Source organism: Elgaria multicarinata, chromosome 2, assembly GCF_023053635.1.
Source record: "Elgaria multicarinata webbii isolate HBS135686 ecotype San Diego chromosome 2, rElgMul1.1.pri, whole genome shotgun sequence".
Lineage (NCBI taxonomy): Eukaryota > Metazoa > Chordata > Lepidosauria > Squamata > Anguidae > Elgaria > Elgaria multicarinata.
The window spans coordinates 2,866,030-2,889,863 of record NC_086172.1 but is presented as its reverse complement, the minus strand read 5'-3'; the positions used below and the strand labels follow the sequence as shown (position 1 = coordinate 2,889,863).

The following is a 23,834-nucleotide window of genomic DNA, read 5'->3' as shown; positions in this document are numbered from 1 at the left end:
AAACAATGCAGAAATCCAGTGATTTAGTATAGGTGTGACTGGGCAGTACAGTATCCATTCCTAAACAAAAGGTAGCAACAAGTTCTTTCCAACTCAGGTCTTAATTTATGCTTCATTCTGCACACACAATTGTTTGATACAACAGTATCTTCAGATTGCATTTTCAGAAAAAAGCTGAATGGTGGTAATATTTTATTTGTAAGATAGCTATTCACAATATATTACAAAATTAGTTCAAAGCATATCATATTCTATAGAAAACATACACAAATTTGGTCATGAGGTGAATCCTAGCAAAAAAAACCTTTAGCATTTAAAACCTTTTTCTTTTGTATTAAGAAGTCATCGAAAAGTTATAGATATTGGATTGAATCCAGAGATCTTGTGAGCAGAGTTCTGCTCATTGAAACCTTCTGTTCATGAAATGAGGAAAGTCAATTTGCTCAATTCCCCATTCCCTCTGCACTGCCTGAAGATTTGCTCTGGGGTGTTGAAGGACCTTCCAGAATGGTGTGGAAATTTATTATTGCCCATTTCCCTTCCAGAAGTCTCTGTGGAATCGCAGCCCTTTCCATGAACAGAAGGAATATTTCATGAACAGAAGGGTTACTCTAGATCCAATCTATGATGGTTATTACTACTCATACTCATCCAATTTATTTTTCGAGAACTAGTATCATGGGAATTTATTTTTCAAGAACATGTGTCATAATTTCAACAGATTGTGACATAGCCACTAGATGTGTGCCTAGTTATCTCCAGTATTGTTATCAGCCATTTTGGATGAGCACTAATTCTGTACAGTTTTCTGCTGTGAACTGCACCCTCCATCTGGATTGTGGAACAAGTACTGAGTGTTGTACAGTGTACAGTTTGCTTTCACTAGCACAAAAGTTAACACATTCTAACGAGTCCCTAATCTGAGTCACTACTGCTAGTAGAGGAATCTGTTGACATAACCTCTACATCATCTTCGTTCTCTTTATTATGTCCAGGAGGTTCCAGGATAAAGTCATTGCTGTGGTTAGGCGGTAGCATGCTTATTGACATGTCACTTGATTGCCAGGGATACTGAGGTGCAAGTACATCTGAAAAAAAAAAACAAAGTGATACACAATCACACAATAACCTAGTGGTTTTCATAATGATGTATTTTAATAATTTGGAAGTAAATTTCATAGAACAGGGCTTAAGGTCTAACAAAACATTTGTTATAAAACTGTATAACATTTCAACCCAAGACAAACAATTTAAAGCATAACCCAGACAAAGCTAAGTAGGTTTTAAGTCCCACTGGTTTCAGAGGGGGAGAATGTACTTGATTTTCCTATTAAACTCTTCTAGGATAATGGAATTAAGAATTTAAGGGGCCTTTTCAGACAACATGCTAAGCCGTGGTTAGGCTGTATCCCTTTTGCAGCAAATGGTGAGTGAGTGTGTTTAAACTGTGGCTATGTAGGTATGGAATGGTTAGGAATGGCTCAAATGACATGCGAAGCCATAATGTTTAGCTCAAAATGCTTAACCATGGTGGATTAGCAGGTTGTCTGAACAGGATCAAGAACATAAGGAGAGCCCTGCTGGATCAGACCAAGTGTCCATCTAGTCCAGCATTCTGTTCACAGTGGCCGACCAGTTGTCAACAAGGGACCCAAAAGCAGGACATGGTGCAACAGTACTCTCCCACCCATGTTCCACAGCAAATGGTGTATATAAACATAACACAGGGTGCAGAGTGCATACTTCAATCATAGCCACTTAGGCCACATGTCATCAAAAATCTACCACCTGCGCTGCTGCCTCAAAATGATTTATTTGCCCAAGCCAGAGCAGCAATCAGTCTCTCTGCTGGGACTACCCTGCTCACATGGGCTATGATGGAGAAGTGGAGGTCCCAGCATTCTGTTCACAGAGTGGCCCATTAGCTGTTGACTGGAAACCCACAATTATTATTACTGGATGGTTTACAAAAGATTAAACCATTAAAAACAATACACAAAATTTAAAACCATAAAAATTGACAGTATGCACAAAGACAACAAACATCTAAAATAACATTTTGAGCTGTCAGCCAAACCTAAAAACAGTTCTGGGATTGATTAAAACTCATCACATGCTGCTAAATGTCTTGACCTGGTGCCAAAAAGACAGCAATGTTGGCACCAGGCGAGCCTCGCCGGGGTTATCATTCCATAATTGGGAGGGGGAGAAGTAACACAGGCAAGGCCCTCTCCATTGTTACTGACTTCTGAGCCTCCCTTAGAATAGGCACCCGGAGGAGAACCTTAGATGTGGATTGTAGTGTATGGGTAGGTTCATGTCGGGAAAGGTGTTGTGATCCCAAGCTGCGTAAGACTCTATAATCAACACCTTGAATTGGGCTCAGAAACATGCAGGCAGCCAATGCAAGCAGGCCAGAGTCGATCTTATATGCTCAAATCTCCTGATCCCGTTTTCAATCTGGCTGCTGCATTTTGCACAAACTGCAGCTTCTGAACCATCTTCAAAGGTAGCCCCAAGTAGCGTACATTGCAGCAAACTGACTTGGAGGTTACCAGAGCATACACAACAGAAGCCAGGCTATCCCTGTCCAGATAGGGGTGAAGCTGGGCCACCAAACCAGGTTAGTAGAAGGCACTCTGTGCCACCTGAGCCTCAAGTGACAGAGATGGTTCTAGGAGAACGTCCAAGCTATGAATATGCTCTTTCAGGGGGAGTGTAACTACCCACTAACAGCATCTCAGTCTTGTCCGGATTGAGTTTCAGTTTATTAGACCTCATCCAGTCCATTGTCACGACCATGCACCGGTTCAGCACATCCACAGCCTCACCTGATGAAGATGAAAAGGAGAAATGGAGCTGCATGTCATCAGTGTACTGACGACAACCCACCCCAAAACTCCGGATGACCACACTCAATGGTTTCATGTAGATGTTGAACAACATGGGGGACAAATCTGACCCCTGCAGAACCTTATACTGGAGAATCCACGGGGCTGAGCACGGGGTGGAGCAATGTTCCCCAAGAACCACCTTCTGGAGCCGACCTGCCAAGTAGGAGCGGAACCACAGCAATGCAATGCAATGCAGCGCCTCCCACTCCCAACTTAGACAATCATCCCAGAAGGATATCATGGTCAATAGTATTGAAATCCGCAGAGAGATCAAGGAGAATCAACAGAGTCACAGTACCCCACTGTCTTTCTCCCAACATAGGTCTTCATACAGGGCAACCAATGCTGTTTCTGTGCCAAAAACCAGGCCTGAAACTCAACTGAAATGGATCCAGCTAATCCGTTTCATCCAAGAGAGTCTGGAGCTGGCTCCCAACCAACCACTCAAGGACCTTTCCTAGGAATGGAACATTTGCCACCACCCTATAGTCATTAAGATTTTCAGGGTGATCTCACTACCGCCTTTTTCAGGCTGGCCTTAGGTACTGAGCACCTTACCTTGGCAGGGGGTAGGGAAAGCACCATTTGCTGCAGTGCCTCAGGCAGCAAAATGGTTTGAGCTGGGCCTACATTCATAGGAGCATTCCCTGAGGTTTAAATATCACAACATATGGTTTGAAAATCCATAAAATGATTTGTTTTTAAAATGCCTCTCTCACTAACCCGACTCAAGATGAACTCAAAGCATTTTATATATAGAAGTGTGTCTGTTCATGTAAGTTTGGCAGGGAGAAGTGAGAAACCAGGGAAACCTAGGCATACCTGTGTCTGACTCAGAAGTAGCTATGAGAGCAACCTTTTCCTATATTGTGAGTTTTGCCATAGGAACTGATGTGGAGAGCACTTCTACAGTTCTGTCTTCTCCATATCGGGCAATACACACTGCCTTGTGGGGCAGGGGAGGAATTATATGCCACTCTTCACCAAAAATATTTATTTATGGGCTACAAGTAAATTAATAAAATACAGAATGAAACCCTCACACCTATGTTCCCTAACAACTGGAGCACATAGGGACTTTGCCTCTGATCATGGAGGTAGCACACAGCCTTCCCCAAAATGTCTCCCTATCCACATTCTCCACACCATGAGTATCTTTGTACACCTCTATCTTGTCTCCCCTTACTCACCTTTTTTCCAAGCTAAGCAATCCCATGTGCTGAAACCTTCCATCGTTAGAGAGTTGTTCCAGCCCCTTGAACATTTTAGTCGCCCTCCTCTGCACTTTTTCCAGCTCTGCAATATCTTTTTTTAGGTGTGGTGACCAGAACTGTGCACAGTATTCTAAGTGTGGTCACACCAAAGATTTGTATAAAGGCAGTAGGACACTGGTAGTTTTATTCTCAATTCTTTTCCTAATAATGCCTAACATGGAGTTTGCTTTTTTAACAGCAACCACACACTGGGCTGACACTTCCATTGATTTGTCCATCACAACCCCAAGATCTCGTTCTTGGTTGGCTACTGCTAGTTAAGATCCCATCAAGTTATACTTGAACACGGGACTTTTTGCCAACATGCATCACTTTACACTTGCTTACATTGAACTGCATCTTCAATTTGGATGCCCATTCTCCCAGTTTGGAGAGATCCTTTTGGAGCTCTTCACAATCCTTTTTTGTTTTAACTACCCTTAATAGCTTGGTGTCATTGGCAAACTAGGGCCCTTCACTGCTCACTCCTGATTCCAGATGATTTATGAATTGGTTGAAAAGAATTGGTCCTAATTCAAATCCCTGTGGGACCCCTCTATTTTCTCCCCTTCATTGGGGGAATATACTGTTTATTTCTATTCTCTGCTTTTTGTTCTTTAACCAGTTACTCAACCATAAAAAGACCTCTCCATGACTGCCAAGTTTGCTCTGGAGTCTTTGGTGAGGGACTTTATGAAAAGTCTTTTGGAAGTCCAAGTAAATGATGTCTACCAGATCACCCCTGTCTATATGTTTATTCAAACCCTCAAAGAACTCTAAAGATTAAGTGACAGGACTTACAGAAGCCATGTTGATTCCTCTTCTGCAGGGCTTGCCTTTCTATATGCTTACTATTTTTATCTTTAATAATGCTTTCACCAATTTACCCAGAACAGACATTAAGCGAACTGGCTTGTAACTTCCGGGATCTCCCCCTGGATCCCTTTTTAAAAATTGGTGTTACATTGGCCATTTTCCAGTTCTGTGGTATAGTACCGTCTGGTATAGAGTCATAGAATCATAGAATAGTAGAGTTGGAAGGGGCCTATAAGGCCATCGAGTCCAACCCCCTGCTCAATGCAGGAATCCATTTTGAAATCAAATCATATCTTTATTTTTAGCTAGAACTTTAAAAGGGTCCAGAATGTCAAAGTAAATGCTGTAAGAGGATTAAAAGAAATAGGAAGAAGTGATTTACTTTGGCTAAGTTGTGCTACAGGTATTTTAATCCAAATGAGGTTTTCTTCTTTCATCCAATAGCTCATAACTATTATTAAAGTCCACAACAGCACAGTACAGACATAATACACCTTTTCTAACCACAGTTAGCTTAAACTAGTTTGGAAACCTTCTTCTAATTATAGTTTCAAACTGCGGTTTAGCAGTAACCAGGCTTATTTGGCTAAATAAGGCACATACATTTTTTCTTGCTCTAAAATAGTGTGCACTATTTGAAACTACTTCTCAAACATTTGCTAGCAAGCTTTTGGATCATTCATCTACTCAATGAGGAGGTTTCATTTCTCTTAAATTTCTGTTACCTGGTAATCTGCCTGCTGCAAGGGCATCCCCTGGTAAGTGTCCATTGACTCCATTTGCTGATGGGTTGTTCATCTGACCCAGCAGACCGCTTCTCATCTCCAAGTCAGTTGGGTAGGGCCTTCGTGGATCCCCTTCAAAATAAATGGCTTTGTTTGCAATTCTGAATGAATAACTTTTTGTATGGTATACAATCTCTGTCAATGATCTTTGCTTTTAACAGCTTTAACAGCTAAATATTAGCACAAATAATTCCACTATTATCTCTGGCATAATTTAACAAAAAATAGTATACATAAAATATGTACTTGCAACTACAAGTGAGGAAACATTTATATACCCAACTATCAATGAAAACGTGACAAAAATATATAGTTGTGAAACTTCTTATTTACCTGGCACCCATGTCAGAGGAGCACAAACAGCATTGCTGGCACTAATTCTATGAGCATATTTAATTATTTCTTCAGACGAAATGCCCCCTGTGAGAAATGGAAGGAAAAACAAATCAGGGAATTTCAACTTTGCAATACAAGATTCCCTACCTTAGGTAGTTTTTTCAGGAAAGAAACGTAAAAGCACTGATATTATTAAGATATCACTGCAGGAATTTGCTCAAGTTTCCTGAACTACCAATCCCGACTTATTTTTTCATAAATGTGCATTGATTTTTTAAACTTTCTTACAGTGCAGACCATTGTTCTCATAAGCTTATTCTTTGCACATCACTTAAGCCACTAATTGTCAGGACACACAACACACTAACCCAGTGCTTGGACCATTGCAGGGGGAAAAGAAACTGCCGTGGCTCTTCTCCCCCATGTATTCTGTGAAACCAGGGCATGCGGTACCGTGAGTTACTTTATACCCACCCTACAATCCCTACTGCACCTCAAGTTTTTGCTGGACCTCTCCATGGCCTTTGATACCATCAACCATGGTATCCTTCTGAAGCATCTTCCTACAATGAGACTAAGGAGCACTGATAAATGGTAGCTCTGGGCCTTTAATAAGGTAGTGCTAGAGGGGTTCCTGTTCAATATCATGGGTTGGTCTGGGGTGTCCCTCTGGATTCCATCATAGCTCCTGTGCTATTTAACATACAATAGTGGAAAAGTTTTTCTGGAGTTTGGGGGTTCAGTGCAACCAGTATGCGGATGACATCCAACTCTATCTCTCCTTCCCATCTAAATCCAAGGAAGCTGTTCTTGTTCTATATTAGTGTTTGATGTCAGTAAAGAGGGCTAAGAAACCATAGCTTAATTCAGACAAGGCAAAGATGTGCTCCAGGTTAGTCAAAAGGCAGATCAAGGAACTGGGGCTCCACCTGTGCTGGATAGGGTTATACTCCCCTTGAAGATTCAGGCTCACAGTTTGGGCATACTTTAGAACCTGATCATGAACTTGGATCTCCGGGTTTTGGTGGTGGCTAAGAGTGCATTTCCACAGCTGAGGCTAGTGCACCAACCAGAGATGTCTCATCTGGCTACAGTCACACATGCCTTAGTGACATCCCGTTTGGACTAATGTAACATGCTACATGAATCTGCAAACAGGGTTTGAAAACTGTTTGGGAACGTCAATTGGTCCAGAATGCTATGGCCAGACTGTTGATTGGAGCCAGTTACAGGGAGCACGTGACCAGCTTCACTAGCTTCTGAGCACAATTTAAAGTGCTGGTTATGATCTATAAATCTATACGGCTTGGGAGCAGACTACCTGAAAAATCTCCTTCTCACCTATGAGCCTGCCTGGATCTTGATGACTGGAAGAGCCCCTACTCTCAGTGCCACTGCTATCAGAGGCACTTTTCCGTGGGGACATGAGAGGGGGGCTTCTTTATGCCTGCTTCCAGGCTTTGGAACTCCTTGCTGAGGAAGGCCAGGTTGACTCGCTCTCTGCTGTCCTTCTGCCAGTAGACAAATACATTTTTATTCAAGCAGGCCTTTGGCATGTATGCTTGTCTTTTGCGCTGGGTGCTGTTTTATGCTTTTAGTGTTTTTATTGTGTTTTTAAAGTACTTGTTCTATTCTTGTCTTAATTACATTTTTATTTTAAGTGTTGGCTTTTACTGTTAGCCACTTTGAGCACCATTTCCTGGAATAGTATTTATTTATTTATTTATTTATAATATTTATATACCGCTCCTCATTGAAAAAATTTCGGAGCGGTGTACAAGGTAAAATGAAAATAAAAACAGAATAAAACAGTTAAAACAAAATTTAAAAAGAAGCAAAACAACAACAACACAGAGATTCAAGGCTGCATATTAAGGAAAGGCTTCTTGGAATAAAGATGTTTTCAGGAGGCGCCGAAAGGAGTACAAGGTTGGAGCCTGTCTGACCTCCAGGGGCAGGGAATTCCACAGGAAGGGCGCCACCACGCTGAAGGCTCTTCCCCTGGTGGATTCCAATCGGAGGATGGATCTAGGTGGAACCACCAGGAGCAGGCCCTCGGATGACCTCAGTGACCGGGCAGGTTGGTAAGGGAGAAGGTGCTCTCTTAGGTATCCTGGTCCCAAGTTGTTTAGGGCTTTGTACACAAGTACAAGAACCTTAAACCTGGCCCGGTAGCGAATAGGCAGCCCATGCAGTTCCCTCAGCAGAGGAGTTACATGCTGGAAAGGGGCAGCTCCAGACAACAGCCGAGCTGCAGCATTCTGCACTAGCTCCAGCTTCCAGAGCAGCTTCAAGGGCAGCCCCACATAGAGCGCATGAACACCAGACCTCACGTCTGCCACCACTTATTATGGGGCGACACAGGCTCTGAACACCAGACCCGGCCGAGGCTACTCCCTGCTCAAGCCAAGCACCACCACTTGATACGCCTGAGGCAAGGGATAAAGCCCACCTTCCTCCAAACTATGTGGAGAAAGGGGTTTAAAATGGAGAAGGATTTTAATATATATAATAATGCGCTGTGAGTTATATCTGCTGAGTATATAGTATACATTATAGATAAGGAATATAGATAGATATACACACATATCAAGGCTGCAATCCTATTAATGTTGCTTGAGAATAGGTTCCACTACGTTCAGTGGGACAATGGGACATACGTGCAAGAAAACAGCAAGTTACATTTAGATATTCTCAAAAGAGTAGAGATTCTGATATTTGGAAGAAATGGAACTGTATATGTATTCTAAAATGTATTATCCTCTTCAAGTTCTCACATTAAGACTTCCTGAAAAAGTCAGAGATTTTTCTTTCCTATTAGCAGCAATTTAAAATTAAAAACAGCAAGTGTAGTGTAGTGGCTAAGGTGTTGGACTGGAGTTGGGAGATCCAGGTTCTAGTACCCACTCGGCCATGGAAACCACTGGGTGACTTTGGGCCAGTCACAGACTCTCAACCCAAATCTACCTGGACCTCCGGTCTGTGCCAAGGACTTCTAAAATTGTCATTTTAAATGTTTTAATATTGGAATATGTTTAATATAATTTTAGCTTTTGTATATCTCTATTTATAAGTTCTAAATGTATGTTTTAAATTTTGTAATGCTGCCTTGAGGCCCAGCATTGGACAAAAGGCAGGATATAACTATAACAACAACAACAACAACAAAATACTAGTTAACATGGAAGAAAATGAAACATACAAATACTTAGGATTCCAACAAAACAGAAAATCAAGCACTCCACAGTAAAAACTCAACTAAGAATTCAATATAAAACTCATCTATCACAAATCCTAAAATCCAAACTCAACTCTAAAAACAAGCCTTCCCTGGACTGTATCTTATTCTGGTTTTATGGGATTTTAAAGTTTTAAATTGGATTGTCACATCACAGTTTTAGTTGTAAACTGCCCAGAGATCCTAGGCTGTTGGGTAGTATAAATATGTAATAAATAAATAATAAATAATTAAGTAAGTAAATGACAGTCAACCGAAGCCACATTTATCTGACAATAAGACTATCTCTCAATGGTGGGCATTAAAATAATAGTTTTCATATTACCTAATTTATTTGTAGTAAATGTTTTATGCAGGAAAGCTGTCACACAGGAGGTATACAGTTGTGAAACTGGCCTTAAAACTCCCTAAAATATAATGAAAATGTAATACTCACCCTTTCTTGCCTTTTCTATTGATTTTAGTTTTTCTTTTGCTTGATAAACTGCTGTGGCCTAAGTATAAAATGATATTTATTAGTGAACTGATTTGTAAGCAGAGACTCAATAAGGTGGGCTCTCTGAAGACCGCTTTGCAACCCACAGGAGTTTAGTAGAAGGAAATTCCCAAGTCACTGTAGCTGAACTAAGTGTTTTGTGTGATGACCATCATATTTGACAGAATTTTCAATAATGTACCTTTTATTTGTTATCAAGGTATATTTCTAGCCTTTGTAGTTGCAGGGAAAACCTTAAGACAATATGACTCCTATAGCTACATACTGAAATCCTTGTCCACAGTAACCACGGTTACTGGATAGCACTTCTGTGGTATCAGGAATTATTCAGCCAAGAGCTGGACTGCAGGGGAAAGGAAACATATAGGGAGGAGGCATGAATACAGAAGTCAACTCTAGCAAAGAGGAGACACGCAACAAAGGAGAGCAATAGCAGGGTAGAACTGGAGGTCTCACATTCAAAAGGGAACAGAAGTGATGAAAGTGAAAACTAAAATGAGAGAATCCGAGGAACAGGAACAGGAACTAAAGATTTCTCAAGAAAAACAAAGGAAGCTTAGGATGATAGAGTAACCAGGGCCACGGAAGGTGAACATTTACTAGGATGATTTGTGGCATGTACAATTGTGTTTGACATATGTACGTCAAGAGATGTATTCAGGAGACTAAAAATGTCCATGCATTTTGCAGAACTGAGAATATGTCTGCCTTCGCAGATGTCAGTATTTTACCCACTCACCAAAATATGCTCTGCTTCTTTCAGCTGTTTTTGAAGCTGCTGAATGTCACTGTCTCTCTTCTCCACCATTGCTCCCAACAGCTGCATTTCATGGTGGATTTTTCCTTGATCAAGGGCCACTTTCATTAATCCCTGGAACTCTTTATCTCTCTGAATCAACAATTCCAAGATCTGTTCAACAAATGTGATTTTTTATTGTTAAAGGGAAATGCAATGGTGGATGAAAAACTAACACTGTCAGTTTTGGGGCTGTTTCTTGAAATATTTTTTCTTTATTCTTACCCTTCCCCCTGCCCAACACACACATACATAAAATGCTGGCCAAATCTAGCCTCTGGAGGTAATTTGTTTTAATACTATTTGTCTTTACTTTGACCACAGCTACTCTATGGAGAACTTTTCTTGCACATTTTTTTTAAAAAGGCTATATGCTTCACTCAGTTCTAACTCAGGCATTAGTTCTTAAGTTACAAAGTTTTTGTAATGACAAACTGAAATGGAAAAGAGCCCAAGGAGAGGAGCCAGAAATTGCTGGTCCCTCAGTTGAGCTGACGGAATAGCTGTTTTGCCTCTCTTCCTTCTTCTGCTGTAGCTTGACAGAATCACCACTGTCATGTCACAGCTGATGAAAGAAGGGCCTTTTCCAGTAGAGCGTCAGCCCCGCATTGCTTCCTTTCCTCCCTTTGCTACAGCCTGATACTAATTGAAGGAGGAATGGGATACAATTTGGAAGAGGTAAGGAGTAGTGCAACAGTACTTCCTCTAGCAGCAGTGCTGTTAAAGCATCAGTAATCTGAGGAGAGGAGCACTGATGCTCAGTCCTGCCCTTACCAAATGAGTGTGAATGGTGGTATTGGCAGCACTGTTCCTGACTGCATGATGTCGTGTCGTAGGTCCGTCTGGCTCAGTGAAGGATTGCTGTGATTAAACTGAGGCACACCTAACATCAGAACTGTGACAGCTGCTGTTTTTTGTCAGTATTGCTCAGTTAGGCATGGAGGAATGGGTAGTCTACACTGATTTGAATTAATTGTTTTTGTTTCCCAGACTGGCAACTGGTTCAATCATAGAAATAACAGCCACACCAATTAACAATGCAGTGATAACTAAGAATCAGCATGGCTTTGTCAAAAATGGGACATGTGAGACAAATCTTGTCTCCTTCTTTGACAGGGTACCTACTCTAGTGGACAAGGGGAATGCTGTGGACATAATTTACCCGGGTTTCAGCAAAGCTTTTGACGAAGTTCCACGTGACATTTCCATTGGCAAGCTGCTAAAGTTTGGCTTGGATGGCACCTCAGTAAGGTGGATCCACAAGTGGCTTGCTAACCACATTCAGAGAGCCCCCATTAATGGCTCTACATTGAGTTGGAGAGCATAGAATCATAGAATAGTAGAGTTGGAAGGCCATCAAGTCCAACCCCTGCTGAATGCAGGAATCCACCTCAAAGCATACCTGAAAGATGCCTCTTGAATGCCTCTAGGGTGGGAGAGCCCACAAACTCCTTAGGCAATTCGTTCCATTGCTGTACTGCTCTAACTGTCAGGAAGTTTTTCCTGATGTCCAGCCGTCGACACAGGTGCCACAGGGTTGTCTTGGAGCCAGTATTATTCAACATCTTTATTAATTACCTAGATGACAGGATTGATGGGCTTCTTACCAAATTTGCAGATGACACAAAACTGGGAGGTCTTGCCAACACCCATGGTAACAGAATGAGACTGTAATCTGGTTTGGACAGATTGGAAGACTAGACTGGGAGGAACAAGATGTCCTTTAACAGGCATTATATTATATTTCGGGGGGGATGCAAAGTACACATACAAGATGAAAGCACTACATCACAGAACTCAACAGCAATCTGAATATGAGGAAGCAGTGCGAAATAGCCACTAGAAGGGCTGGGCTTGCTTTAAAAGAAGCATTGTATCAAAGACATGTGAAGTCCTTATTCCTCTCTACTCGGCACTAGTGAGACCACACCTGGAGTATTTTGTACAATTCTGGGCACCACATTTCCAGGACACTGACAGGTTAGAACAGGTTCAGAAGAGGGCAACAAGGATGATACAGATGATGCAGAGACTTGAGGATATACCATATGAGGAAAGGCTGAAGGAACTTGGGATGTTCAATTTGGAGAAAAGAAGACTGAGGGGGAGACATGATAGCAGTGTTCAGGTACATAAAAGGATGCCACAGGGAAGACTGTCAAGAACTATTTTCCATTGCCACAGAAATTAGGACCCAAAATAATGGGTAAAAGTTACAGCTAGCTTGAATTTGATTAAATATAAGGAAAAAATTCCTGACGGCAAGATCTGTACAACAGTAGAACAGTCTACCTACAGAAGTTGTGGGTTCTCCATTTCTGGAGGTTTTTAAGAAGAAGCCGGACAACCACCTCTCTTGGATGGTTTAACTGGTTTTCCTGCACACTACAGAGGGTTGGACTAGGTGATCCTTGTGGACCCTTCCAACTCCACAATTCTATGATTCATTCTTCACACAACACACTAAGCCATAATCTTTAGCTCAAAATGCTTAACCACCATGGATTAATGTGTTGTCTGCACAGGGCCAATAACTCTTAAGTTATTGGGTAAACAAATATTTTTGCTTAATACCTAAGAGATAGCATCTAATGAGGGAGCACCACAGGCCTTCCAGGGAGCATTCCAAAGATGAGAAAGCCACCACTGAAAAGGCTTATCTGTTCTGGACAGAATCCCCATCCTGCTCCAATAGATTATCAACGCTATAAATAATGCTGATCTCTTTCAGGGCTAGCAGGAATATGTTTGATTGAGTTTTCCTTCCCAACAAATATTCAGCAATTTGGTAACTTGAAATATACTTTAGGAACACAGGGCCTGAAAAAAACAGAAGTGTAATGCTACTTCAAGTAAAAAAGCTTCTTGTGATGGTAGAGAGGGCCAAACTTGTTTTCTTTCTCTGCTAAGCTGGTCAACATACTAGGTAAGGAAGAAAAGATGGAACACATTTGATATTCTGTATACATTTTTTAAACTGTTTCTTTACCTGACTCTCTTCCCCAGGTTGTGCAAGTTTCTGGTTTCGTGAAATTGCCAACACTTCAATCAGTTCCCTGAAGCAAAAGTAATATTACAAGGTGAAAAAAAGAGTTATAATTTTTGACAATGGAGTTACATCTCCATTAATAAAAAACAGATCTTAGGATATCACAACTCTTTAGACCCACAGAACTCTTTCATACCAGTAAGAAATCCCACTATGCCTTCCGTTGTTCTTACCCAATGAGGGAAGCCACAGCTAGGTTTGAAATGCAAGAGAAATAGCAACGTCAATATCAATAGGGAAAGACTACTCAAAAGCCCCAAACCCAGAGGTTCTTGAGATTCCTGTGCCCTGCTATGCTGAAGCTGGCAGGGTGGGAGGAGTGGCAGAGCGAACTTTGCCTCTGCGCCCCCAGATCTCCTTTATTTTCACTAGATGGGCTTTTCAGCCCATCCAGTAAGGGCACTTTGGATAGGAAGGAAAGGAGGCTGGAGGAAGCTCAGGATAAACTGATGCTGACTGGAGATAGCATATATCCTAGCATATTAGCTAACTGGCAATTTTGATGGTGCCCAGATTTTATTACCTATTTGGGAATACTTAACCCCAGAGATATATTTCAAATGATCAAGCTACATTTAAATAAACTGTTTAATGAGATCTCTTGAGATATAGACAGGTGGGCATCCTTAAAGTTTGTGGTAAATTTAAGTAAATTTACTTAAGGTAAATCTTATAACTCGGATTGTTTATATTATACATGGGATTCCTCTACTTATACATGGCAAATATTTCTAAAATCTCAATGCTTTGTTTCATCAAAGGCCTGCAACAAAATTCATTGGAAATTTAAGCTTGCTACATTGAGTAATTTTGGTTTTCTGGTGGAATTTTTGAAATGAGTCAGAATTCTATATTGGTTGTCAATATAGTGGAGTCCAATAAACCCAAAACAGTATTTTTTGCTAAATAAGGCATAGTCTAAGATCCATAGATACTTCAGCTACAGACGCTAAAACAACGATCCTGTCTTAGACTCTTGAGTATCATATTTATTTACTGATAACAATTTTATACATGGATCATGGGTCAATATGATTGTTCAGCCACTCTAAGTGTTTCCCATAATAATAGGGGCTCTGAAGTTGTAAATGCAGCCAGACCAAACCTAGATTCTAGCAAGTGTTGCAGTTCAGGCGTATTGGGTAAATTGTATTTAGCATGTAAATCAGAAAATGTAAAAAATATATATCATCCAGACCCACTAATTGATTCAAAGTAAAAATCATCCTATCCGTCCATGTCCTTCAAAATAACATTTTCTTTCAATTTTTAATTCTGGATTAAAAAGTGGCCCTTCCAAGAAATTTCTGACATGTGTGGGTGATAACTTTCTCCTACAGAAAGTGGAGGAAGGAACTAGAGGATCGGCAATCCTTGACTTGATATTGACCAACAGGGATGACTTAGTGGATAAAGTGGCAGTTACGGGAACTCTGGGGGAAAGTGACCATGTCATACTTGAATTCTTGATTATAAAGGAAGCAAAACCTGAGTGTAGCCATATACATACTCTGGATTTTAGGAAAGCTGATTTTAATAAACTCAGAACTATGATAAGTAAGGCAAGTGAGCCTAATGAGAAAAGGAGTCCAAGAAGGGTGGGAGTATTTAAAAACGTAAATCTTAAAGGCACAATAAAAAAAACAATTCCAACAAGAAAAAAATAGAAGATAACAGAAGAAACCAATGTGGCTCAAAAAAAAGCTTAGAGATGACATGAAAACAAAAAAGGATATATATGGAAAGTGGAAGGAAGGCCAAGCTACAAAAGAAGAGTACAGACAGGTGGCACAGAAGTGCCGAAATGGCATCAGGAAGGCTAAAGCTGAGAATGAGCTGAGATTAGCGAGGGATGCTAAAAGCAATAAAAAGGCTTTCTTCAGATACGTGAATAGTAAAAGACAGAGGAAAGAAACGGTGGTTCAGCTGCTTAACGAGGATGGCAAATTCGTAACAGATGAAAAAGAAAAGGCAAAGTGCTCAATTCCTACTTTCACTCAGTCTTCTCCCAAAAGTGGGTCTATGACCCCCACCCCCCGGGAACAAGTGAAGCAGAAGTTGAGGGGGCAGGATTGCAGTTTGAGATTGATAAACAAATGGTCAAGGGACACCTAATTTCTTTGAATAAGTTCAAATCTCTAGGGCCCAATGAACTGCATCCTAGAGTAATGAAGGAGCTAGCAGAAGAACTCTCACAACCACTGTCTATTATCTTTACAAAATCATGGAAGATGGGTGAGGTGCCGGACAACTGGAGGAGGGCTAACGTTGTCCCTATCTTCAAAAAAGACAAAAAGGAGGAACCTGGGAACTACAGACCAGTCAGTCTGACATCCATCCCTGAGAAAATGTTTGGAGCAGATTATAAAGTCATGCTGTAAGCACCTTGATAACAATGCAGTGATTAATAGAAGCCAACATGGATTTCTCAGGAACAAAACCTGTCAGACTAATTTGATCTCATTTTTTGATAAGGTAACCTCCCTTGTGGACTGTGGGAATGCTGTGGACATAATATATCTTGACTTCAGCAAAGCTTTTGACAAAATGCCCCATGATATTCTGATCAACAAACTAGATAAAAGTGGGTTAGATGGAACAACTATTAGGTGGATTCACAGTTGGCTACAGAATTGGACTCAAAGAGTGCTTATCAATGGAACCTTCTCAAACTGGGGGGAGTTAACAAGTGGGGTACCGCAGGGCTCAGTCCTGGGCCCAATGCTCTTCAACATTTTTATTAATGATTTGGACGAGGAGGTGCAGGGAACTCTTATCAAATTTACACATGACACAAAATTGAGTGGGATAGCTAATACCCTGGAAGACAGAAACAAACAAACAAACTTCAAAGTGATCTTGATAGGCTGCAGTGCCTTGCTGAAAACAACAGAATGAAATTTAATAGGGATAAATGCCAAGTTCTACATCTAGGAAATAGAAAGTAAATGCACAGTTAGAAGATGGGGGATACTTGGCTCAGCAATACTAGAAATTAGGAGGATCTTGGAATTGTTGTAGATCGCAAGCTGAATATGAGCCAGCAGTGTGATGCTGCTGCAAAAACAGCAAATGCTATATTGGGCTGCATTAATAGAAGTATAGCTTCCAAATCGCTATACTGGTTCCTCTCTATTCTGCCCTGGTTAAGCCTCATCTAGAGTATTGCGTCCAGTTCTGGGCACCATACTACAAGAATGTTGCAGACAAGCTGGAGCATGTTCAGAGGAGAGCAACCAGGATGATCAGGGGTCTGGAAACAAAGCCCAATGAAGAAAGACTGAAAGAACTGGGCATGTTTAGCCTGGAGAAGAGAAGATTGAGGGGAGACATGATAGCATTCTTCAAATACTTTAAAAGTTGTCACACAGAGGAGGGCCATGATCTCTTCTCGATCCTCCCAGAGTGCAGGACACGGAATAATGGGCTCAAGTTACAGGAAGCCAGATTCCGACTGCACATCAGGGAAAACCTTCTGACTTGTTAGAGCAGTACGACAATGGAACCAGTTACCTAGGGAGGTTGTGGGCTTTCCCACACTAGAGGCATTCAAGAGGCACCTAGACAACCATCTGTCAGGTATGCTTTAAGGTGGATTCCTGCATTGAGCGGGGGGGAGGGGTTTGGACTTGATGGCCATGTTTCCCATTCAGTTCCTATTACCACCCCCACCCCCACCCCCATTGGTTAGCGTGTCATCCAAACTCAGCCAGAGGGTTAAATAACCCACTCTGCAGACCATGGGTTAGAGGGGGTTAGTTTGTCCACATAACCCATCATGGGTTATGGAACTCCCACCAGATGACACAATAACCCATGTTGTTGCTTACTTAACCTCTCAAGGGTTATTGTATCATCCGAACCTAGTCTCAGTGTCCTGTTCCTGGGAAATCACTAGCTCTCATTTTGCCATTTGAAATTACTGTTCCTTGAATTGTCATTAGTTAGGGCTCAGCTCTTAATCTCCTCTCTCTAGAGTTGGGAATAAATGTGTCTTGTCTCTAGTACTGTCTCCAGCCCCATGTAGGTAAAGGCATAAACATGAATGCTAAGGTACTTTGCAATTCATACTGGACCTAATGAGGTATATTTTCAACTGTTGGTAACACTTAGGTCAATTATGTTCTTCACATATGTCTTTTTTACAGAGGAACAGCCACCTGGCTTTTGAAACCATGGAGGACAGAGTAAATGAATCCAGCACACAGAGAGGCTTTCAAAAGTGTTCAAGAACATGTAATAGTAGTAGAGGTGGAGTTCAGAGTAGGAAGAATGTTGCAGCCTGCCACGTGAATGTATTTTTTAAAAATTATGTATCCCACCTTAGAAATACAGATTAATAAAGCTGCAGTTGCAGCAAATGAGTACATTCTATGTATTTCTACCAAAAGAAAGACTAACTGAATGCAATGGGCCTTTGTCCTAGGATTGCAGTCTCAGACCTCTTATATAGTATATGTCTTATCCATTTAGGGTTTGCATTTCCTTGCTACAGAGTATCACTGAGAGTGGGGAATTTAGAACAGAAAATTAGTGGGCCAGTTCACACAATCAAGTCATGGTAGCTTGATTTGATTGTGTGAACCAGGTCAGTGTGTGTGCACACATGCATGTGAGTGGGAGGAATTGCTTAACCCTTCCCCAACACACCATCTAATTTGGACTGCTAATAAATATTTGTATTATTTATGTATGTTGCACATTTATACCTAGTATTTCAAGGGGGGGGGACTTTTAAAACACAAATTAAGTGGGCCCAATTTGGGGAACTGGAATACGTCAGGACAAGCACGTTTGTCGTTTATGTGTGGCTGGTGTTGGTTTCAACGAAGCCTGGTCGTGTTCATGGTCACTCTCTTTTCCCATTTTTCCCCTGTGAGGCTTCAGGCCGTGTCCTCGTTTCCAAGGGGAGCCCTTCCACCCACCCTTGTTAGGCCCAGTCAGAGCTCTTCAGCGGAATTAACTTCGTTTTTGTGCCTGCGTGCGTGCGTGCGTGCATACCAATGAAATACGAAAGGAGCAGATGTTTTTTATTTAAATGTGAATGCACGGGCATTCGATAAAGGCTGGCTTGGGCCTGCTGATAAAACTAGCCTCATGAGCGGGGAGGAAAGCGGGGGAGGACGCAGAGGGGACGGCGCCATGAACGATCTTGTACGTGTGATGAGTTCGAAACGAGCGCCTCCGATAGAAAAGGTGTGACCACGGGAGGGGAGGCTCCCCCGAGGCGGCTTTGGGGGCCCCGCGGCGGACTTTACGTCCAAGACCCCGGAGGGCCGCGCCAGAGGGCGCCTACCTGGCCAGCAGCTCCAGGTCGTCCAACGCAGCGAAAAGCTGGTCCCGGGTGCTGCGCTGCTCCGCGTCTCCCGCCGCCGCCATCACGCCCGGAGGCCGAAGGCGGCCGTTTCCTGCCAATCAGGAGGAAGCAGTGGAGCAACGAGAGGGCGGCTCCGACTGGGAAGGGGGCCCGGGTGGGGGTGGGTGGAACAGCGCCCTCTAGCGGCCTCCTGGGGGTAGAGGCGTCAAGCGAGAACCCTTAAGGCTGGCCGGCGCGTTTGCGGGCGGCAGGGAGCGATGGGCGCCGCCCGATGACAGCTCCATTGTTTCCTCCGGCTGAGATGAAAACATGGCTTCCAAGAGAACGCCGTCTGTCAGGGATGCTGTAGGGTGGATTCCTGCATTGAGCAGGGGGTTGGACTCGATGGCCTTGTGGGCCCCTTCCAACTCTGCTATTCTATGATTCTATAATCCGGAGAAATTGAGCGCAAGTGTCTTTCCTACCTCCGAGTTCTAAACGCCGCTGGCGTAGGATCCCCCTGCCCCAACTTTCCCCATGAATACATTTCCTGAGACCTTCCCTCCCCGCCTTCTTAAGCAGTCATACAGAACAACTAGCATAGGAAGACCATAAGGAAAGGAGGACAGGGCTCCTGCATCTTTAACAGTTGCATAGAAAAGGGAATTTCAGCAGGTGTCCTTTGTAGGCATGCAGCACCTGGTGAAATTCCCTCTTCATCACCACAGTTAAAGCTGCAGGAGCCCTGCCCTCTTTTAAATCTGGTCACTCTAGTATAGGTCCTGCAGCTTTAACTGTGGTGATGAAGAGGGAATTTCACCAGGTTCTCCATAAATACAAATGACACTTGCTGAAATTCCCTTTTCTATGCAACTGTTAAAGATGCAGGAGCCCTGTCCTCCTTTCCATATGGTCACCCTATACTAGCACAACAAAACAAGTCGCACAGCCATTTTGCCACAATTAAAATCATGGTAATTCATACACACCTTAACCAAATTGGATCGCAGCCCAGAAGCCACAGGTGTTGAAGTCATAAAAATCAACTACGAAGGATGTGTGTTAAGCTTTGGTTTAAATGTCACTATCACATCCATACAAGCAACTTTAGGGTAGTTTTATAGTGAATTGCTACCTGGGGTAATTACGTGCAAGACTGCAGTTAATACCAAATGAGAAATTCCTGCACACCAAAGATTGGGCAAGGAAGGGCACGAGCAGACAGGGGCTTCATCTTCCTACCTGTATCACACACACACACACGTACATCAGGGGTGGGTCTCCCCCTCCACCACCAGTTTATCACAATTTCCTCATTTTAACTGTTTTGCCACTCCTAATGGGTAACAGGAGTATCAACAAATTATCTGAAATAGCTCTTAAAGTGTATGTGTGAGGAAGGGAGAGAATATTTATCTTTCAGTATTATTATTTTTAAATAGCATTGACATATTTTTTATGGAATAAGTTTGAATTACTTTATTTTAATTTTCTCCATTTTATTAAATAAAGGAAAACCCTATTGTTAATGAAAGAGAAATCTAATCATGACTGTAGTATATAATGTTTTTCTATATCTAAAGAAGCATTTCTAAGGGCCTGTTCAGACTCGCACAGAGGGTGGGTAGGTGAGCCACAGAGAAGGGAGGGGTAATGGAACCATGACCAGGGGGCCTACCACCCGAAAATGGAACCATGCTGCACCACATGGTATCACTACTCCACCCCCAGTAGTTAGAGTACACAAGGACATAAGAGCCATGCTGGATCAGACTGAGGATCCATCTAGTCCAGCACTCTGTTCACACAGTGGCCCACCATCTGTTGACCAGGGTCCCACAGAGCAGACACGGTGCAATAGCACCCTCCCACCTATGTTTCCCAGCAACTGGTGCATATAGGCTTTACACCTTGGATACTGGAGGCAGCACACAAGCATCAGGGCTAGTAGCCACTGATAGCCTTCTCCTCCAAGAATTTATCCAACCCCATTTTAAAGCCATCCAAATTGGTGGCCATCGCTACATCTTGTGGTAATGAATTCCATAGTTCACGTGCTGTCTTACGAAGTATTTCTTTTATTTGTCCTGAATATCTTGCCAATCAGCTTTATGGGATGATCCCAGATTCTAGTATTATGGGAGAAGGAGAAAAATATCTCCTTATACACACCATGCATAATTTTGTACGCCTCTATCATGTCTTCCCTTAGGTTCCTTTTTTCCAAGCTAAAGAATCTCAGCTGTTGTAATCTTTTCTCATAGGGGATTATTTTAATTGCCCATTTTTGCACTTTCTCTAGCTCTGTAACACAATATTCTAACTGTGGTCACACCATACAGGCAGTATGATATTGGCAGTTTTATTCTCAATTCCTTTTCTTAAAATGCGTAACACGGAGTTTGCCTTCTTTACAGCAGCCGCACACAAAGTTGACATTTTCATTGAGCTGTCCACCACAACACCAATATATCTTTCTTGTTGGTCACAGACAGCTCAGATACCATCAGGTTATACTTGAAGTTGGGATGTTTTTGTCCCAACATGCATCACTTTACACTTGCTTACATTCAACCACATCTGCCATTTGCATGCTCATTCTTCCAGCTTGGAGAGATCCCTTTAGAGTTCCTCACAATCCCTTTTTGTTATAACGACCTTAAATAATTTGGTGTCATCAGAAAACTTGGCCACTTCACTACTCATTCCTAATTCCAGATGATTTATGAACAAGATTAAAAGAATTGGTCCCAATGCTGAATAGAGGGGAACTAGTACCTCGTGCAGTTTGGAAAGTATACTTCTATTAATGCAGCCCAAAATAGCATTTGCTTTTTTTAAAGCAACATCACACTGTTGGCTCATATTCAGCTTGTGATCTACAATAATTCCAAGATCCTTCTCACTTGTACTATTTGCCTCAGTTCCTCAGACTCTCTTTATTATGGTTGTTTTATTATGGTTTTAACTTTTGTGAACCACCCAGAGAGCTTCGGCTATTGGGCGGTATAAAAATGTAATAAATAAATAAATAAATAAATAAAACATCAGTTCAGGCACAGGCATCTGTCCCATATCCTCTGCAGTGTACACTGATGCAAAGAATTCATTCAGCTTCTCTGCAGTCTCCCTGTCCTCCTTTAGTACCCCCTTTACTCCATTCTCATCCAGCGGTCTAACTGCTTCCCTAACTGGTCTCCCGCTTCTGGTATATTTAAAGAATTCTTTATTGTTGGCCTTTATATTATTAGTAATATGCTCTTCGAAATGCTTTTTTTTTTTCATTTCTTATTGTCTGCTTGCATTGCCTTTGTGCAAGATTGTGCTCCCTTTTATTTTCTTCACTTCAGCAAGGTTTCCATTTTCTAAAAGAAGCCCTCTTTTCTATAATAGCATCCTTGACACAGCTTGTTAACCTTTTAGTCTTGGTGCTGCCTTTCCTAATCTGTGGTATACATTTTAGCTGAGCTTATATTATTGTACTTTTAAAAACTTAAGAGGCATGCTGGATCAGACCAAGGGTCCATCCAGTCCAGCACTCTGTTCACACAGTGGCCGACCAGCTGTCAACCATGGACCCACAAGCAGGACACAGTGCAACAGCACCCTCCCACCCATGTTTCCCAGTAACAAGTGTATACAGGCTTACTGCCTCTGATATTGGAGGTTGCACTTAGCCATCAAGACTAGTAGCCATTGGGACGTCTCCTCCAGGAATGTATCCAATCCCCTTTTAAACCCATCCGCTTGTGGTAGTGAATTCCATAGTTTAACTATGCGCTGTGTGAAGAAGTACTGCCTTTTATCTGTCCTGAATCTCCCACCAATCAGCTTGATGGGATGATCCCCGATTCTAGTATTATGTGAGAGGGAGAAAAATGTCTCCCTATCCACATTCTCCACACCATGCATAATAGTGTGGTCACCTCCATGCATTTTTAAAGGATTTAACCCTCTTGACTAACCCATTCAACTTTATTTTCACCAGTTCCCTTGTTTTAGAGAGGTTTCTGTTGGAATCCTGGAACGGATCCTGGTTATGTTTCCATTGATTTGCTAATTGCTGAAGAGCTGGAGGAACAGAAGACTCAGCAGAAAACTTAAAAGTCCACTTTGCACCTGGACATTGATGCCATAATTGAATAATTAGTAAACTGCTTGTCTTCAATTAAGGGTTGCAAGAAGTTGCATCATTGTACAGGTAGTCTATAAAAGTAAATGTATTTCTATGTACATGTATCACTCAGAATATATCACTCAGAAAATATCATGTGAGCTGTATTGAATGACCTTTTGTAAGTATTTGTTATCTGTGATTGCCATAACTAAATTATATTTTTATATGCCAGTAAAGGTTTGTTTAAACCAATTAAAATCTCAGTCTTAATCTGTGTCTTTGCTGACTTAGCTGGAAACCGCTGTAATACTCTGCTACAAAGTTATTGGCCAGAAGCCTAGTCTGTGCAATAACTAATGAGGTTAGAAAATCTCCCATAAACCTCAATCATAAAACCTCAACAGGTTATGGGCCCAGAAAACGATAAGCAAGTACAGTGGCTACAGCAAGTACAGTAGGACTGAAGAATTAAGCCGTAGTTGATTACATTCCTGAGCGTCTTTGTTGAAAGTTGTTGGAACAGCCAGCCAGTAAGCTATTTCATATAGCAGGTGTCTGAAAATCACACGGAGAGAACTGGCAAGAGTAGTTTTGAATTTAAGGGGGCACTGAGGAAGCTGAAACTGTATAGCCGGTCAGGCCCTAAAAGAAATTAAACCACTGAAGGGGTTGTAAACCTGAAACAACCTGTTAAATTGAAAGTATGGCATTAAACGTTGAGAACACTGTCCCTATTGAATTACTTACAGATGAAAATT

The 23,834-nt window shown here is 41.9% G+C and overlaps 1 protein-coding gene across 1 annotated transcript; it reads right to left on the bottom strand.

Moving 5' to 3' along the window:
• Positions 1 to 170: 170 nt before the first annotated feature.
• MED4 (mediator complex subunit 4) lies at positions 171 to 19,058 on the bottom strand. The gene is made up of 7 exons (XM_063115916.1): positions 18,960 to 19,058; positions 13,604 to 13,670; positions 10,558 to 10,728; positions 9,759 to 9,816; positions 6,082 to 6,168; positions 5,689 to 5,820; positions 171 to 1,088 (listed from the first exon to the last, which is right to left on the bottom strand). The coding sequence occupies exons 1-7, from the start codon at positions 19,040 to 19,042 to the stop codon at positions 916 to 918; spliced, it is 771 nt and encodes a 256-aa protein (XP_062971986.1). The 5' UTR covers positions 19,043 to 19,058; the 3' UTR covers positions 171 to 915.
• Between the last annotated feature and the right edge of the window lie 4,776 nt (positions 19,059 to 23,834).